Here is a 26,442-nt window from a genome sequence, read left to right as displayed (position 1 = left end):
CACAATGGATAGCAGATATGTTCAAGTTCCTTTGGCCCTAATAGTGATGGTGTTGCTTGGATTTAGTGTGATCAGGATAATCATTGCACAGTGCAAGAAGACTGCAAATAAGGCAGTAGGAGTTACGATTATGATTGATGTTGAATCAGGATGGACGACTAAAGAGGTAACAGATGAAGAAATCGGAGACTATGTGGAGGCCAGTATTCATGCACCTGAGGGAACCAAGTTCCTGTACCCGAAAAACCACAAGAAGTATGTGGAGACATGGATTTACTGCAGTCCAAATGGACAATGTATGCTTATGTCTTGGAATAAGGATGAGCATGGGAAAGCAGCAGGAGGCCTAAAAGGAGTTATAAAGATATGGGTCCCAAAAAAGCATTTCTTTAGACAAGGATGTCTGGATGTGAAGATTGATGAGAGAGTGGTTGATGAATCGCCCAGAGGGGGGAGTGACGAGGTGGAGTCAAGTACCCCCACCCCAAAGCTCCTCCCTCTTGCTGCCTATATGTTGGAAGCCAGAGTGTGAGACACATGCAGTACCTGTGAAAATACTGATACCAAAAAGGATCTTGGAAGTAATATTCCTTTTGAGGAAGCCATGCAAGCATTCACGACAATATGATGGCCATTTGAATGAAATCCCGGAAGAAGTGTGAAAACTGAGCAAAAGAGAAGCGTGGTGACATCATACAGAGTAGAGCTGACACACTCAGAAGAAGAGGCTGAAGAATATAGACATCCTATAGAAACAAAGGAGGAGGTGTTAAAGATTAGCAACATTTTGGGCTTGAGATGAAGATGCTCATGATACAGAAATAATGAAGAAGAGATCAAGTCATTTTACAAGTGTACAGACGCAGTAACGCACGTAGACGGAGTATTCTTAAAGGCTAGCTATGTAGTGAATAGATTGCAGCGATGTGCCAATGTATAGCCATAGGAATGTATGGAATATGGATCCAGTGAAAAGAAAGGCTTTTGGTGTGTCGCAGTTGGAAAAGCAATCAACATTCAGAGGTGAATCAAGAGAGGCTTGGTTGGCCCAGCACCAGGAAGTCATGGCCAGGTGAAACTGAATGTTCATGCCGTAGTTACAGAATGTGTGAAAAGAACAAACTCCTGTCTTGGGTGAGGAGTGAGAACATTGAAGATGTCAGATGTTCATCATTTAATAGTATTTTAAAATACAGAAAGACTCTGAAACATGATCTGCAGTCACGTCGATGAAAAAGAAAATACTGAGTTCAGCTGTATCAACAATAAGAGTATGCCGATACTCCCTCTTATTCTCAGACACAGAGAACATTTCCAAGGCCAATTTCAAAGCCTTAATTGACTGGCAGACTGCAAGAGTGATGATTGACGACGGGCTAAGTGGTGGGAAGCTATGGTAATGACCAGCCCACCAGCACCTGGATGTTAGCCTCAATGCTGCTTGTGTAGGTGGAATATTACAGATGGGTACAAAGGTGCCAACCAATTATAAAGGGCCGCGTAGTAGAGAGCCCTATAGTTTGTATAACCAGTGGGACATTGTCTATTTGATGAGGTTCATAGTGACCTGCACTAAAGAAGTGCTTAGTTGCCCCACCTGTTGATAGAGACCCAATCACCTTCCCAACAAGTATGGAACGTATACCTAGAGGTTCCCTGTAATTCTATCACATCCCCAAGTAGGTTTTTGTAAGTTTGCAACTTAGATTGACGTCAATGATGATGAGTTTTTGGTATTTAAGCTATGTTTTTTAATGAAATGCATTGAGTGAGAAGATCGAGCGAGTGTGTTGATGTCCGTTATACTCCTAGATGATTGATATATAAACGGACACGCTCTGCCAACTTCCTGAGTCAGTTTGATTATTGATGTTTGAGTATATTCTGCATCCTTATCTATCTCAAAGTATTGTTACCTCATCTTAAAGGGCTTGTGTGTGTCTCTTGTAGGAGAAGAACCTTGATCCTGTGTCTATTCACATAGGCCATGATCTTGCACGACTTAGTGAAGTTCCCAATCCCCCAATCCCCCAATCCCCCTAATGTTCCAGCTCATCACTTTCAGTTCCATTGCCATAGGTGGAAGTTTTTGGGCCGGCACCCCACTGGCCTATGGCTGTTAGTTGCCTTCTTACAAATTGGCCTACTTACAACCTTGTACTCTGCTGCCAAATCGTTTTCGTAATTTTCACCCCAACTTACCCTGGTCGTGCAACAGGCGCTCAAACAGTTGATGGGACCTTCTGATAGATCAGTTCCCAGCCCCCACCCATCTGCCCTCACTGCCCTTTCCAACCTAGCAGTGTGAAACTCTCCCCTACCCCATCTCCCGTCCACAGCCTACCACAACACAGCCACAACAAACAACCACAACCCAGCATTGGTTTAAGCAGCTGCTAAGGGGCTAACTGCTGCCGCTTCGACTCGTACCTCAACGTTGTTGCAGGACTACTCACCTAGATGTACGTGTGGTAGCGGTGGGTTATTTGTCCAATTCTATATAGTCATCAGTGAATCAGAGTTAGCTGAAGTGCAGTGCTGATCAGCTCCTTTTAATCTGCAGTTATTCGACCTCATTTGCTTCTTGGTGGTCCGGGAGCAATATTTTGTCCTCTATGAACTTTACTGCCTTGTCCGGAACCCTAAAGAAGTACATTTTGCCACAGAACTGAAATTGAAGACAGGCAGGAAATAGCATTGCATAGTGGATGCCACAGGCTCTGAACATTTTCTTAACTCTGATAAATTGGCGTCTCTCGTTCTGAATCAGCATGAAGAAATCTGGGAAAATCCATATTGTTTGGGAGCCCAAGCGTAGCTCTTTTTTTCCCCTGGCGAGGAGTAGAATATGGTATCTGTTGTGGAAGCTCAGGATATTTGCAGTGATTGGGTGGGGGATGTCCCTTGGTTTTGGTTTGGGGGCAAGTGCCCGGTGGGCTGGCTCTACAGCAAAGAAGGGGGACAGTGTAGGTGCTGCAAGAAGATCTTTGAGTAGGTTTTTCACGGCCTGCTCCTTGCCCTCCAATAGTGCATCTTCAAGGACTTCCACAATACAGATGTTGTTCTTCCTGGAACGCGATTCAAGGTCATCGCATTTGGACCTCACAGCTTTCACCCCCTTTGCCAGGGTTGCCACTGTTTTTTGGAGTCCCTACATGGTATACTCTGTCACACCGATTCTCGTCCATGCTTCAGTGATGCGCACCGCCTCCTTGGCGAGTTGCAACCTCATGCATACCACGTTGGCTGTTATATCGTCCAAGTTCTCGTGAACAGCTGCAAAGCCTTTGGCCATGGCCTAATTATGTGAGTGAGATCCAGTGGAGGGGTCATGCTAGGTTGCAACTAGACCAAATGAGGGCTGGATGAGGGACCAGATTCTTCACAGCGACTACCTTTGTAAATGTGTCCATGGCCCCTGTGTTGTTCCCACTGCCTGCACCTCTGGTCATGGCTGATTGGCAGGGGGGCTGGTGTGGTGGTAGATCCCAGGGATGTAAGCAGGGAGCCCCACTGGATATCACCTGTTCTTCAGCTAGTGTTGGTGCCCATGATTGGAAGAGGATTACCTCAAGTTTGGTGTGTATTTGGGTTTATGTGGGCCAGTGGGTGGGCCGGGGGGGTTGCAGCACAGGGTACGGATGTAGGTCCTCTCAGCCGCACGTGGGCACAGGTCATTCTGCGTCCTCGGGGCGCAACCCCACCGAGCAGTCAGTGCAAGGGCCTCCGCTGTCGGTGCCCCAGTAAGCCCCTTGAGAACCGTGGATGGTGCTCGTAGTTTGTTCAGTTGTCACAGGGCATAGGGTGTCCCAGGCCAGACTGCCACCTAATGCTCTAGGTGCTGGAGCCCAGATTATAAAGTGGCACCGATACGAGGGCAGCAGAGTGTCTGGGAGAGGCGCAGGTGGATCTCTGTAGGCTTAGGAGAGCTCAGGGCATAGGGTCTGTCCAGGAAGATGAGAGGGCACCCTAACGGGTCCCCGGGGGAGTCACCAGGCTGTCACACACCCAATGCCAGTGTTGGAGGATATGGCCTGAGAGTCTGCCCGGTCCGGGCATAGGATCCACAGAGGTGCCTAGGTGCGCGATGGCCCCCACTGCTGGGTGGATGGGTTTATAATATGTGATTGCCGCAGGGTCTGGGGCCCAAGAGAGTACGCCTCTCACAGCCACGGCCCCGGATAAAAGGCGCAGGGTGTTCTGGTGTGTTAAGTGCCCAGGCACCTTCAGTAAGGGATCCTGGGCCGGGGGTGCTCTAGATGCAGGGCGGACACTCACCTGAAGCGTCGAGGTGCGGATGTCTCATGGTGGCCAGGGGCTCCAGTGGTGGCTGTGTGTGCCTCCAGCTTCTGTTCCCGGCGCTGCAATGAATAGTTGCCCTGCAAGCTCCTCCTACCGGCTCAGCAAGCGCCGGTGCCAGGAACTGTCTCCCTCTGTATTGCGGCGTTGCCGGGTGTAGTGGCTCCTCCCCTGCAGCTTCGTATCACACTGCAGCAAAGCACCTGCTCTCCGGTTCTCCCCGCAGCCTGCACAAGTTGTTCCCTGCAGCCGCAGAAGCACAGGGAATTTTCATCACAGAGGAGTGTCTGATGCAGCTACCACATTGAAAGTGTGTCGGGCCGAGCACAGAGCTTGGACACTGGGCAGCTACCCCCTCAGGAAACTTTTTTGACTGTGAAATCGTCGAATGAAAGTTTACTTGAGGCACCTCATGGAAGAATATACTAAAAGGAAAACTTCCCTGTTTAAAGATTGCAATAGATGCAAAAAGGTGGTCATCTTTGTGGTATTCAAACCTGTCAAATCTACAAATCAGAAAACGTTGCAGGACAGGCACAGGATGCTCCTGCTTCATCTGGAAAGCAAACAACAATCACCAGATGAGGATTCATCCAAGACAGCCCTTCATCTTCTCACAAGAGAGAGGACTGAGAAGCATGCTTCTAATAGAAGAGCTTCTTTAGTAGAAAGGGGAGGCTCTAAGAAGAAGAGTGATATGGACGCTCCCATGAGTCGTAAGAGCCATCATCCTAAGGACTAATTTCAGTCGAAAAAAGGTAAGGAACATCTCCTTCAACCCTCGTCATCGGAGCGGTCATCGACTTCTCCTCTGTCAACGAGTATCTCCTCTGTACCATCCACGAGCGGACGTGTATCGCCAAGACAAAGTGGCCCGCCGAGATCAATAGCATCCACAGAGGGTCGATCATCCACAGTGACTCTTAAAATGTCCCAGTCCAAGTGTCCTTGAAGACCTTGTTGGCAGCTAAAGAATCTTCATCCACAACAAAACACCATTCGTCCATGGCACGTCTATGTAGGTTCCGTCGACAGATGTTCCATACACGAAAATGGGTACAGGAAGATCGTCCACGAACGTCCCATTGAAGGGGAAATCGCTGTCTATGGAAGAAAGAAAGTCTGCACCGGAGGGTCCACCGTCTACGGCAGGTAGACAGGGCAAAAGCACAGCAATTTCAGGCAGGTTAGGAACGGCTGCAAACCTATCACCCATCAGGGAAATGACGGTACTCCCAGTTATTATCCTGTAGGAAGAGTTTTCAGATACACAGACCTCAGGAACAAATCCCACCTTTGCAACCCACCATGAAGGACAATTCAGATCCCTTTAATCATGCACTGATGTAATGCATGCAGAGGAACATTGAGGAATTCCAAAAGATGGCCGAGAGCTTGACTCACAGCGCCATCACCATCAACGCAACGAGTTAGATGACAATGAAGTGTCTTACCACCATCAAAAAGAGAGAAAAAGGAAACCTAGAAGTAGATTGGCGGTGGAAGCCAGCGTAAAAGTCACAATGGAATGGAACATTACCTCATCATGCCTCTCCACTTCGGTCATCTCTGGGCAGATCTCCGGCACCTTGGGACAAACCAGCACCTAGAGATAGGTCACCACCGCTAGGTAAGCCTCAAAAGCAAAAAGTTCCCCTGTACCATGGGCAGGCTCCATGACCGATCGCTACCAACAGGGGCATTACCAAGGCCATCACCGCCTCCAAAGCCCTGGGAAACTACAGCCCCGTCCACAGACTGTCTTGGACTGGCAAGAGGATCCATATGGCACAGACCCTATGGCTGACCCGTAGAGGGACTTTATTGATATAGATACACAAGATGATGAGCCAGAGGAACTTCCCAAGGATACACCGGATCAAGGTACAGATGAATGGGACACTTACATTATTGAGAAGCAATGAAAACGCCATTCACCAGAGGGTACTTTGCTGCCGGATGAGGTAATACCATTCCACACTATATGATATGATAATGATATGATAAGGCATTTATAACGTGCTTGCACACAAGTGTTACAGCTAAGGCTGAGGCTGCACAGCTGTTCCAGATTCAAGTTTCTTGCGAGGAAAAGATATCTGTGCTCTACCAACATAGGGACAAATTCAGACGGTCAAAAACAACTGTTCCTATTCTCGACACTATATGGGAAGCAGGGCAGAACATATATACTCCCTCAACTACACCCGCTCTGGTTTCTCATCCGCAGAAGAAATATAAGGCTCCGGATACAGTGCTCTTTTGTCTAAGTGGACAACCGAAGATGGATTCTGTGATTGCAATTGCAGTGAGGAAAAATCTAGGTCCTCACCTTTGACAGCCCCTCTTGACAAAGGAGGTCAGAAGCTTGAAACCATGGGCAGGAAAGTGTCATCTGCAGCTTCGCTCATCATAAGTTTCGACAGGGAGCTCTGTCTTACAATTTTGAAATTGGCAAAACATCTGCCATAGGAATTCTGAGAGGAAGCACAGGTCAATGTGGTGGATGGTGAAGCTGCATCCCATCATATAATCGGCACAGTGGTAGACTTGGCTGAATGTGGGTTTAGGCAGATGGCCCACAGTTAAGTTCTCAGGAGGCAGGCCCGGATGAAGGCTACAAACGTCATGCCGGAAGCACAAGCCCAGATCCTGCCCGTGCCTTTTGAGGGGCAGGATCCTTTTGGTAAAATAATAGATGATCACCTCAATGGACCTGGAAGATGCATATTTCCATGTTCCATTCCATCCGGCGCAAATACGCTATCTCAGGTTCTCTGTGGGGCAAGCACATTTTCAGTTCTATGTGCTTCCTTTTGGCCTTAAATCGTCCCCAAGGGTTTTTACAAAGTGTCTAGCGCCAGTAGCAGCATTCCTCAGGCGAGCAGGCGGTGAGGCATTTCCATATTTATACTGGCTGATAAAGACAAACTCCCATAGACTCTGGACTGTGGCTGCCACAAAGAGAAGATCAATCCTAGAAACATTAGGCCGCTCAATCAACGAGACCAAGACCACCCCTGTACCTTCCCAAACCTTCCTCTGGGTGCAGCTGGACACTCTCATCCCTAAGGTACTACCATCAACTGTTGTGATGATGCTGAGCATGGTCTCGTGGTTTATCAACAATGCTTCCACCACGGTAGGTCGTTCAAATACTTCCTGGGCATAATCACCTCTTGTATATACTGCAGGTTTTGAATGAGGCAAATTCAGGAGGCACTGGACCTCCAATGGACATTGGCCTACGGCTCATTGAAAAATTCTGTTCTCCTCACACCGTCATTCCACTGGGCGCTGCAGTGGTGGACCAAACAATAACATCTAACTCAGGGCATGCTGTTTCAAGTGTCTACTTCAACATTGCTCTGACACATCCCTCTCAGGTTTTGGAGCACACCTGGGGGAGCTTCAAGCAAATGGCACATGATTGCCAGAAGACGTTCTTCTTCACATCAATGTTTTAGAACTCAGAGCTATCAGCTGGGCGCTAAAATCATTCCAGCCATTACTGGAGGGCCAGGTAGTCACATTTCAAATGGACAGTACCAACTCCATGAATTACACCAACAAACAGGGAGGCACAAAATCGGCGGTTCTCTCGGTGGAAGCACAGCGGCTATGGACTTGGGCCCTCAAACGCAAAGTTTAAGTGAGTGCGAAACATCTGCCAGAAAAAGGCAATGTTATCGCGGACAAGCATCACAAATGGGACCTAGAACAGAGAACTGAATCTAATCTTCTGCAAAAAGGGCCAACCCATGATTGATTTATTTGCGACAAACAACGACGCTTCGCCTCCAGTTACCCAGCGAAACAGTCCCTGAGGGACGTCTTCTCTCTCATTTGGAAGGGGTGGTTTCTGTATGGGTTTGCTCAGACACCCTAATTAGCCTGCTGAGGTGAAGGAACAAACTTAGCAAATTATTCTTATAGCTCTGGCTTGAGGATGCCGGGTTTTGTACCCTACTCTTCTACAACTTTCTCAAAAGATGCTTATTTGTCTCAGACCACACCAACACCTGTTAACTCAACAGGAACGCAAGATTTGCATCACAATCTTGCGAGTCTGTTGCTCAAAGCATGTTTCCTAGACAGCAAAAGCTGGCAAATTTGAGACTGCCCATGGAGGGCTGGGAGGTCCTCTGAGCTTCTAGGGCACAATCTACCCGTCTGACTTGGACCAAGAGATGGACATGCTTTACCACATGATGTCAAACTTCACAATTGAACCCTCTTACTATATCAGTGAACCAAGTGTTTCCCAACCTTTTACACCCGGCCAATAGCGGGTTATCGTAGTCATCAATTAAAGTACATCTCTCATCCATTTCAGCCTATACCACAGACCTGCATCAGTCTTCACTAATCACTGACTCAGGCGTCAAGGTGGTTCTCCAAGGATTATAATACACTTTTCCTCCATCCCCCAAGCCGGTGCCCACTTGGAGCTTGAATACCGTCCTATCCGTACTTATGTTAACACTGTATGAACCCATCCATAGATGTGATTTGCGATTCTTATCCTGGAAAGTTACATTTTTGGTAGCAATAACATCAGCTAGAGGAATTAATAAGCTGCAGGCCATCTCAACCGAGCCGCCATTCATAATTTTCCAGAAGGACCAAGTGATTCTCACACTGAACCGCAAATTTCTTTTGAAAGTGGTTTCGGAGAGGCGCTATCGGAGTGCACAGTACTGCCTATCTTCAAATGGATTTTGTCCTCCAACATATTCCACATCTTTGACATGTAATGTCCACAGCTGTACACTTTGGAAACTTTTTTTTCGGCAGAGGGCGCCTGCGTCAATGGTGTCTGGTCAATAGCCCTCGAAGTCCTCTGTCGAGGGCGACGTCACGGGATGTTATAAATAGGACGCACAGCGCCCGTAGCCTCAGTTCTGTCTTTTCCGCAAACATGTTCACTTTGTGAGACTCGGCATGCATTGTGTGTTCATCCTTACGATGTCTTTCTCTTTGACCCCTCCGACTCTGCGGTCTGTCTTCAAGACCTGCCGGAACTGCAAGTCGAAGATGTCGCTCACCGACCCCCACTGCATTTGTTTGTGGTGCCTGAGCGAGTCGCACAACACCAGTGACTGCTCTAAATGCCAGTCGTTGACTGCCAAGGCCTTGCTGGAGCGAAAGGGGGGAGGGGCTCTAAACCTGTTAAGTTCTGGACTTCCAAGTCCAAGGGGGTTTCCACCGACGACTTGCGGGGTGACTCTCCGTGTTGGAAGGATTCCCAGGGATCTCGGTCCCGGAGTGGTTCCCGCCACTCGTCCTCCTCTCCCCGGCACTCTAGGAAGCGCTGTCACCGGTCGCCTTCCCTGTCCTCCTCCTGAGGATGGTGCCTCGAGGAAGGTTATGTGCCCTACTAAGTCCTCGACTCCGCAGGAATTGGCAGCATTTAAACAATCCATGTTAGAAATTTTTCAATCGTAGGGCATGGGTCCAGTCGCCCCTTCTGACGAACCTGGCCAGGCTCGGTCTCGTACCGTAGCTCACACGCCTCCGGGCTCGGGTACACGACGCGACTCGCATCGGGAGCCGCCGAGATCCCGTTCGGACAAGGATTCGTAGAGTCGAAAGAGATGTGTTTCTAGGTCTCGGTCCTCGTCTCCAGCGAGACCGCAGCAACCTATTGAGGGCTTGGGGCCGGCGTCGACTCGTTCGGTGCTGTGTCTGTCCGATTTGGACATCGACGCCTTGCCGTACAACGCTCTCGATTGCGAAGCCTGCGGCGCTATCGGCGCCTTCAGAGATTTTTTCTCTAAATTTGCCATTGGAGTACCCGGATATCGTGGATCCTCCAAGGAAGGCTACGTCAAAGTCTGTGCGGCTGGATTTGTCTCCAGGCCCTCTTCCAGACCTGGGTTTCAACTCCCTCTGGATAATATTTATGAAGAGGAGGAAAGCTCTGAGCTTGAGGAACCTGGTGACCTTGATGATGCTCCACTTTTTTCTGGAGACAGTCAGTTGGAGGAGTTGCGACAGACCTTCATTGATGCCAGTGGGTTGGACACTTCTCCGGTAGTGGAATTCGGTAGGCCTGAGCCTGGGGCTCATGCAAAGTCTTCGTACAGGACGCTCATGGCGAGGGTCTCGGAGTATCTGGGCTAGTCCAGTCCTCCTGAAGACTTTGTGCAGGATGATCTGATGGACATTTTAGATCAAGGTCCATCCTCTGACCCTGTTTTGCCATTTCATCTTACCTTGCAGAAAAGCGTGGCAGCTGCTTTGCAGTTCCCAGAATCTCTTCCGGCTGTTAACAAGTCTTTGAGCAAGAAATATACCGCCCTTCCGTTAGTGACCCCAGCTATTTACCTACTTGCCCCACTCCCGAGAGTTTGGTGGTTCAGGCAGCTATGGCCACCTTGAGACAGGCGGCGTACCCTACCATCCCTCTGGATAAGGATGACAAGCGCTTCGACGGTTGGGCCCGGCAGTATTTTCTGCTGGGAGCATGGCCCTGAAATCGTCCAACTCCACGTGTGCCTTGGCAATGTTTTCACACACTCTGTGGAATTGTGTTTCTTTGGTGGCTGAGCATATTCCCGAGAGGGAAGAAAGGGATGGATTCCTTGCTCTTGTGCAGGACGGCAAAGATGCCATGTGTTAAACCCTTCAGTCGGGTTTGGATACGGCCGACAGTGTTAGCCGATCCATGGCTGCGAGCACCGTTATATGCACATTTGCCTGGTTGCGGAAGTCAGGGTTTGCTCCGGATGTGCAGACCCGTCTTCTCAACATGCCCTTTAATGGCGCACATTTGTTTGGCAGCAGGGCTGACGAGAGCCTTGAGAGGTTGCAGACCTCAAGAGCTGCAGCAAAATCTTTGAGCGCCGCAGTGCGTCAACCTGTGCCTTTTCTTCCTAGGGGACAGCAGTGGAGGGGAGGTTCCTTTTTGTTACTACTACTCCTTTGGTAGAAAGAGAGGGGCCGCCAGTCAAGGGAGCCAGCGAAAAAAGTATCTGTGGTGGTCGGGGAAATCGTGGTGCCAAAGCCGCTCAGGCAGCTGCCTCTTTGCCTTCAGGCACTGCCGCAGCCGCTTCCAAACAGTCATGAGGCCATGTCCCATGGTTCACCGGTTGGGGGTAGACTGTCTCAGCATCTCGAAGAATGGCATGCCATTACTTCAGATGCGTGGGCTCTGCATACCATTGCCCACAGCTACTTCCTTCCCTTCCTTCAGCGGCCTCATGACAATCCACCAGGGAAACTTTCTTTGAAGCTCCCGGATCCGCTTCTTGCGCAGGAAATCTTGAGTGTGCTGGAGAAAGGCGCTATGGAACTGGTGCCTATAGTGGAGAGGAACAAAGGATGGTATTCCCCTTATTTTTTGATCCCAAAGAAAGACAGGGGATTGAGACCCATCATGGACTTGCGTTGGTTGAACAAACTTCTCAGGAAGGACAAGTTCAAGATGGTCACTCTTTCCCAAGTCCTCCAGGCCCCTCAACTTCAGGATCGGTTGGTCTCTCTGGACCTCGAAGTTGCTTACTTTCATGTACAGATTTATCCCACACACAGAAAGTACCTGAGGTTTGCGGGTGGTGACTCGCACTTTCAGTTCCGGGTCCTGCCATTTGGATTGACCTCCGCTTCGAGGGTCTTCACCAAGCTAATGGTGGTGGTGGCAGCGTACCTCAGGCAAGTGGGGATTCACGTCTACCCCTACCTGGACGACTGGCTGATCCGGGCACACTCTCCAGAGCTGATGTTGGATCATCTCGGTGTCACCTGCCGCACCCTCCACAGGCTGGGCTTCTCCCTGAATTTCAAGAAGTCACATCTGACGCCTTCCCAACAGCTCCAGTACATCGGGACTGTTTTCGACACATCCTTGAGGAAGTGTTCGCCTCCCAAGGTAAGGGCTCATCACATTGTGCAGATGGTGGACAAGTTCAACATGCCCAGAGTCTCCCGGCTTTTGAATTCTTAAGGTTGCTTGTCCTCATGCCCTCCTGCATTTTTCTGGTGCCAGCGGCCCGGGTGCGGATGAGATCCCTGCTGTAGGCTCTCAAGATCCTGTGGTCACAGTTCTCCAGCAAGATGTTGGATCCCATTCAGATTCCATTCTTGGTCTACCAGGATCTTCTGTGTTGGGCCAACAAAGGGAACCTGATGAAGGGGGAACCGTTTTAGCAACCATGGCTGGAGATGACGGTAGTGACAATTGCTTCCCTCAGAGGATGGGGAACTCATGTCAAAGACTTGACAGCCAGCAGTCGTTTGTCTCCGTCAGAGTCCAGACTCCACATCAATCTGTTAGAGCTGAGGGCCGTCAAGCTTGCCCTGAAGGCTTTTCTGCCCTCTGTACGCGGGGGAAGAGTGCTCTGATCATGACGGACAATACAGTGGCCATGCATTACCTCAACAAAAAGGGGGGTGGTGGGTAGGGTCAGTTCCCTTGTGCAGAGAGGCAATGCAGCTCTGGTTCTGGGCCACCCAGCAGTACATTTCGATCTTGGCAGTTCATCTGGCCGGAGACAAAAATGCGGCGGTGGACACTCTGAGCAGGCAGAGCACGTCTACCACGAGTGGGAATTGGCTCAGGAAGTCCTTCAGGAGGTCTTCAGCCTTTGGGGAACCCCACAAGTGGATCTTTTCACCACCAGTGTCAACCGGAAGTGCGAGAGATTCTGCTCAAGGAAATTTCCTCCAAGAGGAGCCTTAGAAGACGCGTTTGTGGTGGATTGGTCATTCCCACTGCTGTACGTGTTTCATCCAGTCTCCGTCATTTCTCAAGTGTTGTGGAGGTTGCAGAGGTTCGGTTCCCACATGATCCTCATTGCTCCAGATTGGGCCAGGAGAGCGTGGTACTCGGACCTTCTAGAAATGTCCACCTGCCCTCCACAACGTCATCCCTACCGAGAGGATCTGCTCTCGCACGAGGGGTTTGAGGAGGGGGGGGGGGGTGAGGTTCTCCATCCAGAGGTCAAGACTCTCAACCTTCACACTTGGCATCTAAAAGGTTGAGGTATAAGGATTGGGACCTCCCGGATGACATGATGTAGGTGTTGCTTTCGGCCAGGCGACCTGCAACAAAATCCCTGTACCGTTGCCCTTGGCGTAAGTTCTGCGTGCAGCGATCACAATGTTGATCCTTTTCAGTGCTCCATTCCTATGGTTTTGTCTTTCTTACTTTCTTTGGCCCACAGGGGCCTTCAAGTGGGTACCAATAAAGGTTACCTTGCAGCCCTGTCTATCTTTAAGCGCTCGTCTGAAGAATGTTCTTACTTAAAGATTCCTTTGATTTTTCAGTTTCTTAAAGGACTGACTAATGTATTCCCGCCGTCCCCTTTCCAGGTGCCAGTTTGGAATTTGAGTTTGGTTTTGAATTTTCTCATGGGTGCTTCGTTTGAACCTTTGCACTCTTGTCCTTTGAAATTACTGTCCTTCAAAACTGTGTTCTTGGTTGTGGTTACTTCCGCTCACAGAGTGAGTAAATTGCAGACACTTTCATCTAAGCCACCCTTTATTGTGTTTCACAAGTACAGGGTTGTACTTTGAGTACGTCCCTCCTTTCTACCTAAGGTAGTTCCTGAATACCATTTGGGTCAAAAGGTGGTTCTTCATCTTTCTACCCTCCTCATCCTGGTAAGGAAGAGGAACGGCTCCATCGGTTGGATCCTTGGAGAGCTCTGAGCTTTTACATTTCTGGGATGTCCAGGATCAGAGTGCCCGATCAACTCTTTGTAGGATATGCCGGACACCGTTTGGGCCAGGCTGTTTGCAAACAGACCTTGTCCAGGTGGATTATCCTTACCATTACGGAGTGTTACTGATTGGTGGGTAAGGACCCTCCTGAAAGGTTGAGAGCTCATTCCAATAGGGGTGTGGCTATTTCCATCGCCCTCCAGCGGGGTGTTCCTATTAGGAATATTTGTGATGCCGCTACATGGGCTTCCATCCACACCTTTATAAAACATTATTCCCTGGATACAATCCATGGTCAGGATATGGCCTTTGGGAAGGCGGTTCTTTATTCCGCAATCTAATTGGGTACTATAAATTCTTTTCCGCTCCTCCATTTACTGGTGCTGCTTTGGGAGTCTGTCAAAGATGTGGAATACGTTGGAGGACACAATCCATTCGAAGAACGAGTTATTTATGGTAACGTTGTTTCGAGTGGATGTTCCTCCAACGTATTCCACATCGCCCTCTCAGCCTGCCCATTAGGAGAATTTCCTATGCGATTTCAGCTTACGTTTCCGCAAGGCTAAGTGCAGTCAAGCAGGCATGAGACTGGTGCCACAGTCTCTGAGGGAAAAAACTTAAACTGAGGCTACAAGCGCCGTGCATCCTATTTATAACACCCTGTGACGTCGCCCTCGACGGAGGCCTTCGAGGGACATTGACCCGACGCCATCGACGCAGGACGCCCTCTGCCGAAAACGCTTCCGAAGTGCACAGCTGTGGACATTAGATGTCAAAGATGTGGAATATGTTGCAGGAACATCCAGTCGAAAGAACGTTACCAGTTGGTAAGTAACTTGTTCTTTTGCAGCAAGCACTCAACAGCAGTGAAATGCACCCTTCACTCCTTGGATCTTTCACCGGTGCTCAAATTCTACATCCAGCGAAAAAAGGATTTTTATACCTCTTCCAGGATATATGTGGCTTTCTCAGGCCGCACTAGCGGACAGTGCATATCAAAGCAATGTCTATCACGTCGGGTGACGAACTGCATCAGTCACTGCCAACAATACAGAGGCAGTGAGGCAGCTGCCCACGTGCAAAACCCCGGGAACTGACGGACTCCCGAGTGAATTTTATAAGGCATATAAAGCGGAGATTCTCCATCCACTGCTGGAAATGCTTAACGAAGCATGTGAAGTTGGGAGGCTACCGGAATCGCTGCGTGAAGCAGTTATCATACCACTCCCCAAGCCAGATAGACCTGGGAGTGACTGTGGTTCCTATAGACCCCTATCTCTGTTAAACCAAGATAGTAAGATTTTAACAGCGGTACTGGCAAACAGATTGAAAAAGGTCATAACCAAATTAATTCACCCTGATCAAACAGGATATGTCCCGAATAGAAATATTTCAAACAACTTAAGGCGACTCCATCGAGTGATTGAACATACTGAAGGGAACACTAGTGAAATGGCGATAGTGTCGCTGGATGCGATAAAGGCATTTGACTCGGTCAAGTGGCCCTGGCTGAAGGCGGCCCTAGCAAGCTATGGTATGGGACCAGGATATCTTCACTGGGTAGAACTTCTTTATAGCGAGCCATTGGCGAGAGTGAAGACAGGAACTGTGAATTCCGAAAGGTGGCAACTTGGTAGAGGAACCAGACAGGGATGCCCCTGGTCCCCCATGTTATATATTCTGGCCTTGGAACCCCTGGCGATTTATCTGAGACAGCAATATGACGAAATAGGCATTGTTGTCGGGAAAACATCACACCTAATCTCCCTATACGCAGACGACTTGTTATTGTATTTGCGCTACCCAGAGGAGAATCTGCAGTATGTATTAGAAGTGATAGATAGATTTGTTGAACTCTCGGGTATAGCTGTGAACCCAAATAAATCCTGTGTGTTTCCGCTGGGTAGATACAGAGGGCTCTTGGCGAAGAACTTGCCGGTACTCCAGATACCGTGGGAGACCACAACCTTTAGGTATCTGGGGATAGATATACATCATACAGTAGAAGCCGAACATAGGCATAATACAGTAAGAATGGTTCAGAAATTGGAAAATAGCATGAAGTTCTGGGCAAAACTCCCCTTAGCAATGATGGGACGGGGGGCGATGCTCAAGATGGTGGCACTGCCCAGACTATTGCATTGCTTTGCGAACATCCCATACCCCATACCCCGACAATTCTTTACTAAACTAGACAGTATTCGCAGGGAATTCCTATGGTACGGGATGAGGAACAGGGTAGCCCTATGGCAATCCACTTTCCGGCTACTTACTGCACACTCCACCAGAGGAAGGGCAGCAACAACAGCGTTCGAAGCGGCTGTGGTGATAAAAGGCATTTGTAGAGCAGCCACCTGCGCATGCTGCATACGTTAGTCAGGCATTACTACTTAGCAGACGACATTGCAAGGGAATCTGCGGTCGGGCAGGCAGTCTTCCACCATCTGTTTCCGTATTGTAGGAGCAGCCGATGTTTCTCTCTCCTTCCCTTCTATTGTTATCTAGCATGCATGCATTTTTAGGTGTTCTGCTTTATGTGGATAGTTACATGGCATGCTTACCTGCTTGCTATTGTCTTCAAGCATGTGAAATTATGAAAGACCCAATGCTGGAGAAGTCTTTGTTACTTACCTGTAACTGTCTTTCTCCAGCATTGGTATCTTTCATAGATGCACATGCGCCCACCCTCCTCCCCTGAGAGGCTGCTCCAAAGTCATCATATTAAAGTCACTATGGCTCTAAATACGAAGACGGCTACCTGAAGTGGAGCTTAAGCCCTGATACCCCATTGGTTGGGTCATATAGGACCAATGTGAGGCTGAGGGATGACACAAGTGAGTGCTTTTTCAGGCATAATAGGCAATCTGTTTTGCTTTTTTCCTTTGGGAAAAATTGATATATATAATTATTTTAAATCATTGAGGATTCCCAGTCAGACAATGGGGAATATTCAAGCATGTGAATCTATGAAGGATAGCAATGCTAGAGAAATACAGTTACAGGTGTGTAACAAAGACTTCCCTACCTGGTCGACTGGCTCGTCTGAGCTCGCACTCCAGATCTAGTGTTGGAGCATCTACTCCACACACACACACTCTATTGAAGAGAATAGACATTTCACTGAACTTCAAAAAGTCTCAGGTTTATTTTATTTATTGCTCCATTGTTAGGCCGTTATACAGGAAGTAAATACTGTTTCAAAGCACCCACAGGGCAACAGGGAGGGGACAAAGGGATAAGAAACAATTAAATACTTAACAAATAATAAAATACAGTGAGGGGGGTGACCCTACTAGGCCTTATGAGTGTTCAGAACGTGCAAGTGCAGAAGGGAGGATGAATGGGATAAGTGCTGCGGTACTAATGGGTGAGCAACAGGTAAATTGCAATTTAAGTTAAGTGCGAGCCTCCAGGGGGGAGAGTGAGCCGAGGCAAGTGCCGAGGATAGACAGAAGTTGGGGGTGATTTGGTGTGGGAGGTCAGGGACCCGAGGATGCATAAGGGCCCTGAACACCAAACAAGCAACTGTGAGATTAGCAGAGGAGAGAAAGAGGGAGGGAAGGAGGAGGTAAAGAGGTTCATCGGGGCAGACTTGGACACTCGCCTGGGCAGGGCTTTCCCACCCGAGGATATAGTGGCAAACATGAATGTTGTCCAATCCCAAGAAAAAGTCCTGACCTCAGCTTTCCTGCACCTTCTGGGGCTCATTGCCCCTGCATCCCAGTGGTAGACGTGAGGCTGCACATGAGATGACTTCAGTGGCTTTTCTGTTGCAAATGGTTGCAGTTTAGGATCACATGTCAGACCTTTTACAGGTCTCATATCAGGTTGCTCAGTATCTCGCGTAGTGTGCCATGCAGGACAACTTGCTAAGAGGCATGTTGTTTTCCCAACCCTGACCCCAGGTGATGGTGGACACTGACGCATCTCTTACTGGTTGAGGCACTCACCTGTCAGACATAACGGTGAGCGGACTGTGGTCTCCCGCAGAGTCTCGGGTACACATGAAATTGCTGGAGCTAAGAGCGATGAGGTTGGCCCTGGTTGCTTTCTTCCCCTCTGTACGGGGAAAGAATGCCATGATAATGACAGACAATACAATGGCCATGTACTACCTTAACAAGAGAGGTGGTGTAGGGTCGCTACCACTGTGCAGAGAAGCAATGCACCTCTGGTTCGGAGCAATTCAAAAAGGAATCTCCCTATCGGCAGTTCACCTAGCCAGAGAGGAGAACAAAGCGGCAGACGCTCTGAGCAGGCGGAGCACGGTTTCCCACGAGTGGGAACTAGCCAAGGAAGTCCTTCAAGAGATCCTCACCCTTTGGGGAACCCCTCAAGTGGATCTGTTCACAACCAGTGTCAACAGGAAGTGCAAACTGTACTGCTCCAGGGAATTTCCCCCAAGAGGAGCTCTAGGAGACGTGTTCGTAGTGGACTGGAAGTTTCCCTTCCTGTATGCTTTTCCTCCGGTCCCCGTCATTCCTCATGTGATCAGGAGGTTGAAAACGTTTAGGAAATCCATGATCCAAATTGCCCCTTATTGGGCCAGGAGGACATGGTACCCGGACCTTCTAGACCTCTCCTTCTGCCCTCCAATACGTCTTACACAAGGAGCGGACCTTCTCCTGCGAGAGGAGAGTCGGGTTCTCCATCCAGAGGTCAATACATCAGCCTTCACGCATTGTGTCTGAGAGGCTAAGGTCCAAGGATTGGGACTGCCCGGATGACGTAATGGAGATTGTGCTTTTGACCTGAAGGCCAGCAACAAAGTCTTTTTACCGCTGCCGTTGGAGCATATTCTGCAGCTGGTGCAAAATACTGGAGGTGTTATCCTTTCTGCTGTACCTTGCGAATATGGGGCTCCAGGTTGGGACCATTAAAGATTATTTGGCAGAGCTTTCCATCTTCAAGCGCCCATCTGACGAAACTTCATTTTTTAAGATACCTTTTGGTGATACAATTTCTGAAGGGACTTACTAATGTGTTCCCTCCATCTCCCTTTCGGGTTCCTGTTTGGAACCGTAATCTGGTGTTAAAATGTCTTATGTGTGCACCGTTTGAGCCACTCCCTTCATGTACCTTAAGGTTGCTAACTTTCAAGACCATCTTGTTGGTAGCACTAACATCATCCCGTAGAGTGAGTGAGTTGCTGGCACTATCCTCTAAACCACCATTTACAGTATTTCATAAAAACAAGGTTGTCCTGAGGGTCAAGCCTTCATTTCTACCCAAGGTATTATCAGACTTTAATTTAGGACAAAAAATGTTTTACCCACTTTCTACCCTCCACCTTATCCTGGCAAGCAGGAGGAGAGGTGGCATGGGCTTGATTCCTCAAAGGGCTCTGAGCGTCTACATTTCAGGGTTGTCAAAATTTTGTCTGGATGACCAACTATTCTACCTTAAGTCAGGATGGAAGCTTTGGAAAAGCTGTCCTCCATTCTGTTAATGGATCCCATTGATGGCAAAATTCTTACTCCCTCCACCAAAACAAACACTGCTTTGGGAGTCTATGAAAGATGAGGAATATGTGGGAGGACATAATCCATTCGAATAACAAGTTACTTACCCCTGGTAATGATCTTTCAATTGTATGTTCCTCCCACGTTATTCCTCATCGCTGTCCCAGCCTACCCCTCAGTAAAACTTCCAATGTTATTGCAGCTTTTGCTCTTTCAGAGCCCAGTATGGTCAAATCTGCTTTGAAGTGGGTAGTTCTACTTGAGAATGACACAAAAAAACAGAACTGCGCGTGCTATATATGCCTTTGATGACATCATCCTCAAGACGGAGGCCTTCGAGGGACATCAAGTATACTGCATGGACGCACAGCTTCCTCTGCCAAAGAATTTTTTCAGAAGTAGCTGAAGCTGGATATTGGAGATATCAAAGATGAGGAATATGTGGGAGGAACATTCAATCGAAAGAACGTTACCAGGGGTAAGTAACTTGTTCTTCTCACTCATACTTCCGCTTGCTCATCATCATTGGCACCCTCTCAACCGTTTCCACCCTTGCTCTATTCTCCTTCTCATTATCTTGCACACCCGTGCCCCTTATCGCGTCCTCCATTGAAACTTTGCACTCTCTTCCTTGCTCCCTGGTGCCTGAATGCTCCCTGGTGCCTGAATGCAAAGAACAGCAGTAAATGCAAAAAATATTGGTCTCACCAATGCTTGTTTAATGTTAGACTTGGCCCCCCAGGTAACTAGCTCACTGTCCTTGATTGGTCTCAAAATGGAATCTTTATATCTAATTGTGTTACGAGGAGATCAAGATATTTTGTTTCCAGAAATTTTCATTTCTAATGATGCGAGCACTTGAATGAAAGCGCATTTCTGCACATCAACAATGCACAAAGAGGAAATACCAGGTAGCTGTGATGAGGCACAGAAAATGTAATCTATAGTTGAATAGATATTGGCCCACCACCAAGTAGGGCGACTGGGTATATCCCGAGAGGATAGCTCAGCGGCAACGTGTTTGCCTTGGAAGCAACACGACACGAAGCAACACAGGTTCGATCCCCGGGTCCGCGCTTAGAAACCTCTGGGTATTAAGCACATTATAAATAACCTGTCATATCCCCATAAAGGTGTCCATTCAGAATAAGCATATTCCAGTTATTCATTAAGCTGATAGGTCTGCATAGGAAAACAAGGGATCGTTGGCCATAATATCAACAGAGAGGAATGCACAGTTGAGGTTACCAGTAATAATTGCCAATTGAGAATCACTATAATTATACTGTTGGGCTCAGAGGTTGTTACTTGGTGTGGATCTGATCTTCCTTTAGCTGCTTCTTATGATTCTGATAGATGTTTATTAAAAATAATTGCAGATCGAAAATCAAGCAAGGATCAGTCAAACTCACTGCCAATACAAAGTCTAACCTGGTAGACTATTCGCGAGTCGAACAGCTAAGGGTATTGTCCACAACAATGAGTTCCCCAGAGAGCCAGCATCCTTTAATTGCTTTTTTAAGAATGAGCAAATACCCATCTAAGTGGCATGTGCTGTTTAGCCACACCTCTTGCAGCCAATGTTCCCGCTAATTATTTTTCTCGAAGTGCGAGAGTGGTTGCTTTCATCCCCACATTATTTTCCATGGGCGCAACTGACAAACGAGGTAAGCCATTTTGTGTGCATGCGTAGTTGGTGAGTTATTGCCTCTGAAGAGAGTTTGGAGGGAATTTCGGCCTCCCAACCTCTGCAGTTATTTACAAATCAGTGCAAATGGTGCATCGTCCAGCACGTTTCTTTCAAAGATATAAGCTAGAGAAAAATGTTTTACATGTGATTATAAAGAGAGCTCATCAACCAGTCCAGTCCAATACTATACTTCATGATTTGGAAGAAAATCATATAGAATTGCCTTTTAAGTTAATAGCAGCAATGCTCAGAGTTACAACAGATGGAGTGCCTTCCCCTGTAACTAGGGGCCTTTCATCTGAAATTCACTGTTATCAGTTAAATAAGATGCCTGGGGATGCTAGGCCTCCAGTACTAATATACAGAGCTCTGCAAAAAGTGAGGGGCTGTAGCAGTATAACACTCACTGGAATATTTGCGTTCTTGTGAAAACATTTTGTAAAGCATAGAATTACCATAGCATGTGTTAAAGTCTATGCTTAATGGAGCTCTAAAAACTTGGAAAGCATGCAGATTTTTTTGAAAGGCAATGTAGCTGTTCGATTATGCATTGCCCTAATTACTGAGTAGTGTTGTACATATTTCATACCCGTAATCCCTTGCAGACCAAATAGATTATATTACAATGTTGCTCTCCACTTAGTGGGTAAACGTTGCAATCGTAAAGTAGAACAGGCTGAGCATGATATTTTCCTACTCCTTCGAGGACAAATTAATATCAGAGTTTTATAATGTGTTAACTTGTGGGGGTAATGCTTGAAAATGCCTGTGTCACAAATGTACTAATAACAAAAATCATGGTATGAGTGTACACATCTGATATTTGAGCTGACAGTTGGGTTACATAGTGTGGGTATTGCTTTTGCTAAGGCACCCTTTGCTATTGAAATGTTGGCACTTGAACATTAAAAATATTACAACCAACATAAAGTTGCTGTGGCTGTGCCTCTTTAGGTCATGAGTAGGTGTTAGGCAGAAACCTGTGCAGTTCCCTCTGGGACCACTACAAAAGATTTAAGACTACAGGTGTTTGGCAGTAAACCCACTTGGTAGCAGTCTGTACCACACAGATTCACTTGGTAGCTGTGGCTGAGCAGTCAGACTTCCCTCAAGAAGAGTTAGGTAGTATACAGAGCATACATAATAGGTACAGAGGCACAGTAGCACAAGCAAACACTGACCAGAGCTTGTGTAAAAGTATATAATTATTTATTTAAAAGACACACTTGTAAATTACACTAGCACAGAAAAAGGTAAGTAAATTCAAAACACAGTCCTAATTACTATATGTACATCCCTAGTTATTTGTTGGACAAGTCTTAGTTAACACCACTTATTTCCAGACAGAGGTGAGCGCTTAACGTTAGATGGCACTCCAACAAGTTGTTTAAAAAGGGAGGGAAAAGGCAGAATTAAGAAAGCAATACAGCAAAACACTTTTCAGAGAACCACAGGAAGTATTAGAGAAGGCAGTCAATTGAGGAGCAAGGAAGTTCAGTGCCAGGCCCACTTTAGGGAGAGCCAGGCCAAATATGCCCAAGATCACACAATGTCACAAAGTCTCAAAAGTCTTTACAGGTGAGTAGAAAAGTTCTGTTAAGCTAGAAAAGTTTAGTTAGGGTGTCCCAGGCTAACCCAGGTTCGAGATCCGAGGGCTAAATCTACCTCGTACAATCGGTGGCAAGGGAAGCCGGGCGGAACACAGTACCTTCAAAATGGAAAGGATCCTCCAGCGGTGGCAGTTGTTCCTGGTAGTGGGTGCAAGTCGCGGCGTCGTCCAGAGGAAGAGAAGATCTCGACGTGGAGGAAAGCTGAAGGTCGTTGCACTACCAGGGAAGAAACCAGCCGTGGAGTTTTCCGGTTAAAAGGATGTTACCCCTCTTTCGCGGTAGAGGTAAAAAGTGGTATTCCAGTTGCCGGGGTGCTTGGCACAGGCAAGGCGGCCACGAGATGCTCCAGGGAGGCGAAAAGAAGGCAAAAACTGGTTGTCCCCACCAGTCAAGGGAAGAAGACTCTCCGGACTGGAGATCTCCTCTGTCGTTGGGAAGTGGTGAGACGGTTCCGCAGGGCTCCACCGGTGGTGTCGTTGTGGCAGGTCAGCTCAGCTTCTCCCTCTTCGGCTTCTTAGGTCCTGTGGCGACTTCTGCAGTCACTCAAACATGCTAAGTGGTGAGCCGCGGGGCTCACCACTGGGCCAATCACACAAGAGTGTGACTTGAGTTGCCAAGGAAACTCAGTCCAGGGTGCCTAAATCCCCCTCCCACACATCCTGTAGACCCAGACACAGTGGCACCACTTTGAAGGGCTTCTGTGCAGAAGCCCGCCAAAAGTGGAACAAAGGCTCGACTCGGGTTCAGGGTTACTGAAGTGAACCCAGACGCCATTTTGGCGGCCAGTTCTGGCAAAAAATCCCAACCGGTGAATTAATATTAAATAAATAAACCGGCGGTATCTTTAACATTGCACCAAAAAGTGGTGCATTAAAATCAATGGGAAATCCCATTGGGAAATATTCTGGTGGGATATTTCTGTGGTATCCACTGCCACCAGCCAGAAACTCGGCGAGGGGGACGGGACAGTACCCCTTCGACAAACAGACCCTGGGGCAATCTAATTGCCCCTACCAGTACTTCCACAGTATGATGGTTTGTACTGGTTCTGTTCACAATTTAAGACTAGTAAAGTCAATGGTGACTTTACATGCCCAGGGAGACAGTAGTCAGTCCCAGGGTATGGAGTCTATGTTTGGGGGTCACTATGACACCCCTGTATTACTGCACTGAGGGTGCTGTGTAACACACATACAAAAACCAATGATAGCCTATGGGGAAAAATACCCCAAAGCCCATAAGCACATTACAAGTCACAGGAATACACTCAAATCATGTCCAAGAGTGAGGGTAAAAGAGTCTCACTCTTGGCAGGAGAAGAAAATAAACCCCAAAAATCCAGCAAAGCTGCTGGGGGACTCACTAGGTTAGGAAATTCAGCCTAAACAGAGAATTCTCCCTAACAGTAGGTGTGAATTGTCTGTGTGTGCTGTAAAGAAAGCTGGGTAAGCAAGCGCACATGCACAGAGCTTAGAGGGAACATTGCTTGCAGCTTAAAATTGTGAAACTGTTTAAGAGCACGAAGAATTCAAACGGCTGAAGGGACCTTAGGAATTCCAAGACAACAATTTTACCTTAGAAGTATTTTCAATCTTTCTCTCATTACAAAAGTAAACCTTCATTCCACTAAAAACATGGTCACTTCTACCAAAAGAAAGGTTGATTAGCTAAAGATATATGTTTTCAAAATGACCAAGTCTCTCCCTCTGATTTCTGGCAATGGTCACAGCATCTGATTTAAAATGAAAAATAATGTTACTGGTAAGTAGCTTTTCACCTTTACTGTTTCTCAGCTCAAATGATGTACACTTATTAATTGAGGTTTACCATATGTCTTGTTTCGCTACCCATTACTGCTGTGTAATTTGTATATATATTACTGTATGATCATTAAAAAGAAGCTTGTACTTAACGTGTTAAAAATGAAAGCATTCAAAGATGGGGTTATTCATGAGAATACAGTGATATTTCTATGAAGAGCATAATAATATGTACTGAATTGTAACTTTATTTAGTGATCAGCAGAGTAGCTGTTTTACTGCAGTACTTCATGTATTTCAACCATGTTCAGGCAAAATTGATAAGACATGGGATGACCCTCATAGTATGAAGGTTTCTTTCCAGGCAGTCCTCTGATGTAGATTGAGCATACTTAGACATTTTAAAAATAATGTATCCACATCCAATTTCAGACATTCATTATCTGTTTTTTTCCTTTTTATCCATAGGCACAAAACAGGTTCAAAGTTCCTTTGGGTACAAAATTTTACAGAGTGAAAGCTGTGCCGTGGAACAAGAAAGTATAACACATAGGAACGCTGTCAAGTTCATTGGATCATCCTTTGTTTTCACTAGCCCTACTCCATCCATTCATAGTTCACATGAAGCCATCCCTTTTTCTCATATTAAGAGTACTGCAGAAATGTAATACCCCGACGTGCTACATTTACTTTGTCAAATTGTCAAATGGTTGCATTTTGGATACATTCATTTTGTAGACTCTGCATCCTACCTTAAGATTTTTGTTTACCCCATATAGCTTAGAAATGTGGACCAAAATGAGTTCATTTTTTTTAAAGGGCATGCCCTCTGAGTCATGGCTTGCTGGCCATGCTTATTGCCTGTTATTTATACATTAGCTTATATTAGGTGTTCAGTGTTAGTTACCCTTATTACCAACATTTGTCCTTCTGTGAAATCATTTTCAAAGTGCTTCACATTCTTTGTACATTGTATAAATTCATCTATTTAAAGAGGAGTGTTCATGGCATGCAGATCTTCATATAGGTTCCTCGAACATGTGTTTGCCTCTGTAAAATAATAGGATTATTACTGCAACGTGTTCCTTTGCATTGAATGATAGCCTGGTAATTTATGAGAAACAACCTGCACACTGACATTTGACAGGCTGCTTTGTAAATCAGTCATCGACAAACTATAGTACTCACATGCACTTTCGACGGATTGATCGTGTAGATTCTGAAGAGAAGGGGTGCGCTATTTGGAATTACAAAGACAGCACTTGGACCTTACTCACAGGGCTGAAGCCTTGTATTACTCTATTTAAGAAGAAAATAATAAAATGAAAAAAAATAAAATCATATTGATAAAATTGTATTTTATGGTTGAGCTTCTGAAAAAAAGAAAATTCATTGTACATAAACCATATAAAGTCATTTAAGTAACAAATTATTGTATTGTAAAAGACATGTAGAATTTTAAAACAATAAACATTTGAACATGTAAACTGTGTACTTTTTGTTCCGAATTACATTTGTGTTATTCAACTACAAGTTTATAAACTCCTGCTTTATACCCTGTAATAGACCGGGTACTTATTAACTCAACTTGATTGATCAAACGGATGCATTTTATGTTCTGCATGTACATGAGATCAAGTGCAATTTAGGTGAGGTTGCCAAATTTTCCAGAAGTATTTCCCGTCATCAGGCTGGGAATCCTCCGTAACATTAAGGCAGTTTACATTTAAATGTGAAACTACAATCACTTAAGTGGTCTCTTGGAACCATTTTGGGTCATATTGCCCCACAGCCAATAGGCAGAACCTCCCTTAGCTCTACCCCTGGAGGCCATTGACAACAAAGCCTCAGTTGATGACTGTTCAAACTTCTTTGATCGCACACACTTCTGCTGGCTCTGTTTACGCTAACTGCTTATATTCCGTCTGCTGTTCCAAGGCCTTCCTAGGTGCTAC

The 26,442-nt window shown here is 46.8% G+C and overlaps 1 protein-coding gene across 3 annotated transcripts in view; it reads left to right on the top strand.

Annotated features, from left to right (window-relative positions):
• RB1CC1 (RB1 inducible coiled-coil 1) overlaps window positions 1–25,974 on the top strand; it is a 1,537,866-nt gene extending 1,511,892 nt beyond the window's left edge. For all 3 annotated transcript variants that reach the window (XM_069621043.1, XM_069621041.1, XM_069621042.1), the window contains exon 23: window positions 24,956–25,974. In XM_069621043.1, coding sequence (XP_069477144.1) covers window positions 24,956–25,033 — 78 coding nt within the window. In that variant the 3' untranslated portion in view covers window positions 25,034–25,974. The remainder of the gene's footprint in view (window positions 1–24,955) is intronic.
• Window positions 25,975–26,442: the final 468 nt, after the last annotated feature.

This window comes from Ambystoma mexicanum, chromosome 5q, assembly GCF_040938575.1.
Source record: "Ambystoma mexicanum isolate Mex_15411 chromosome 5q, UKY_AmexF1_1, whole genome shotgun sequence".
Taxonomy (NCBI): Eukaryota; Metazoa; Chordata; class Amphibia; order Caudata; family Ambystomatidae; genus Ambystoma; species Ambystoma mexicanum.
The sequence above is the reverse complement of the archived record's forward strand: the minus strand, read 5'-3'. Positions and strand labels throughout refer to the sequence as shown.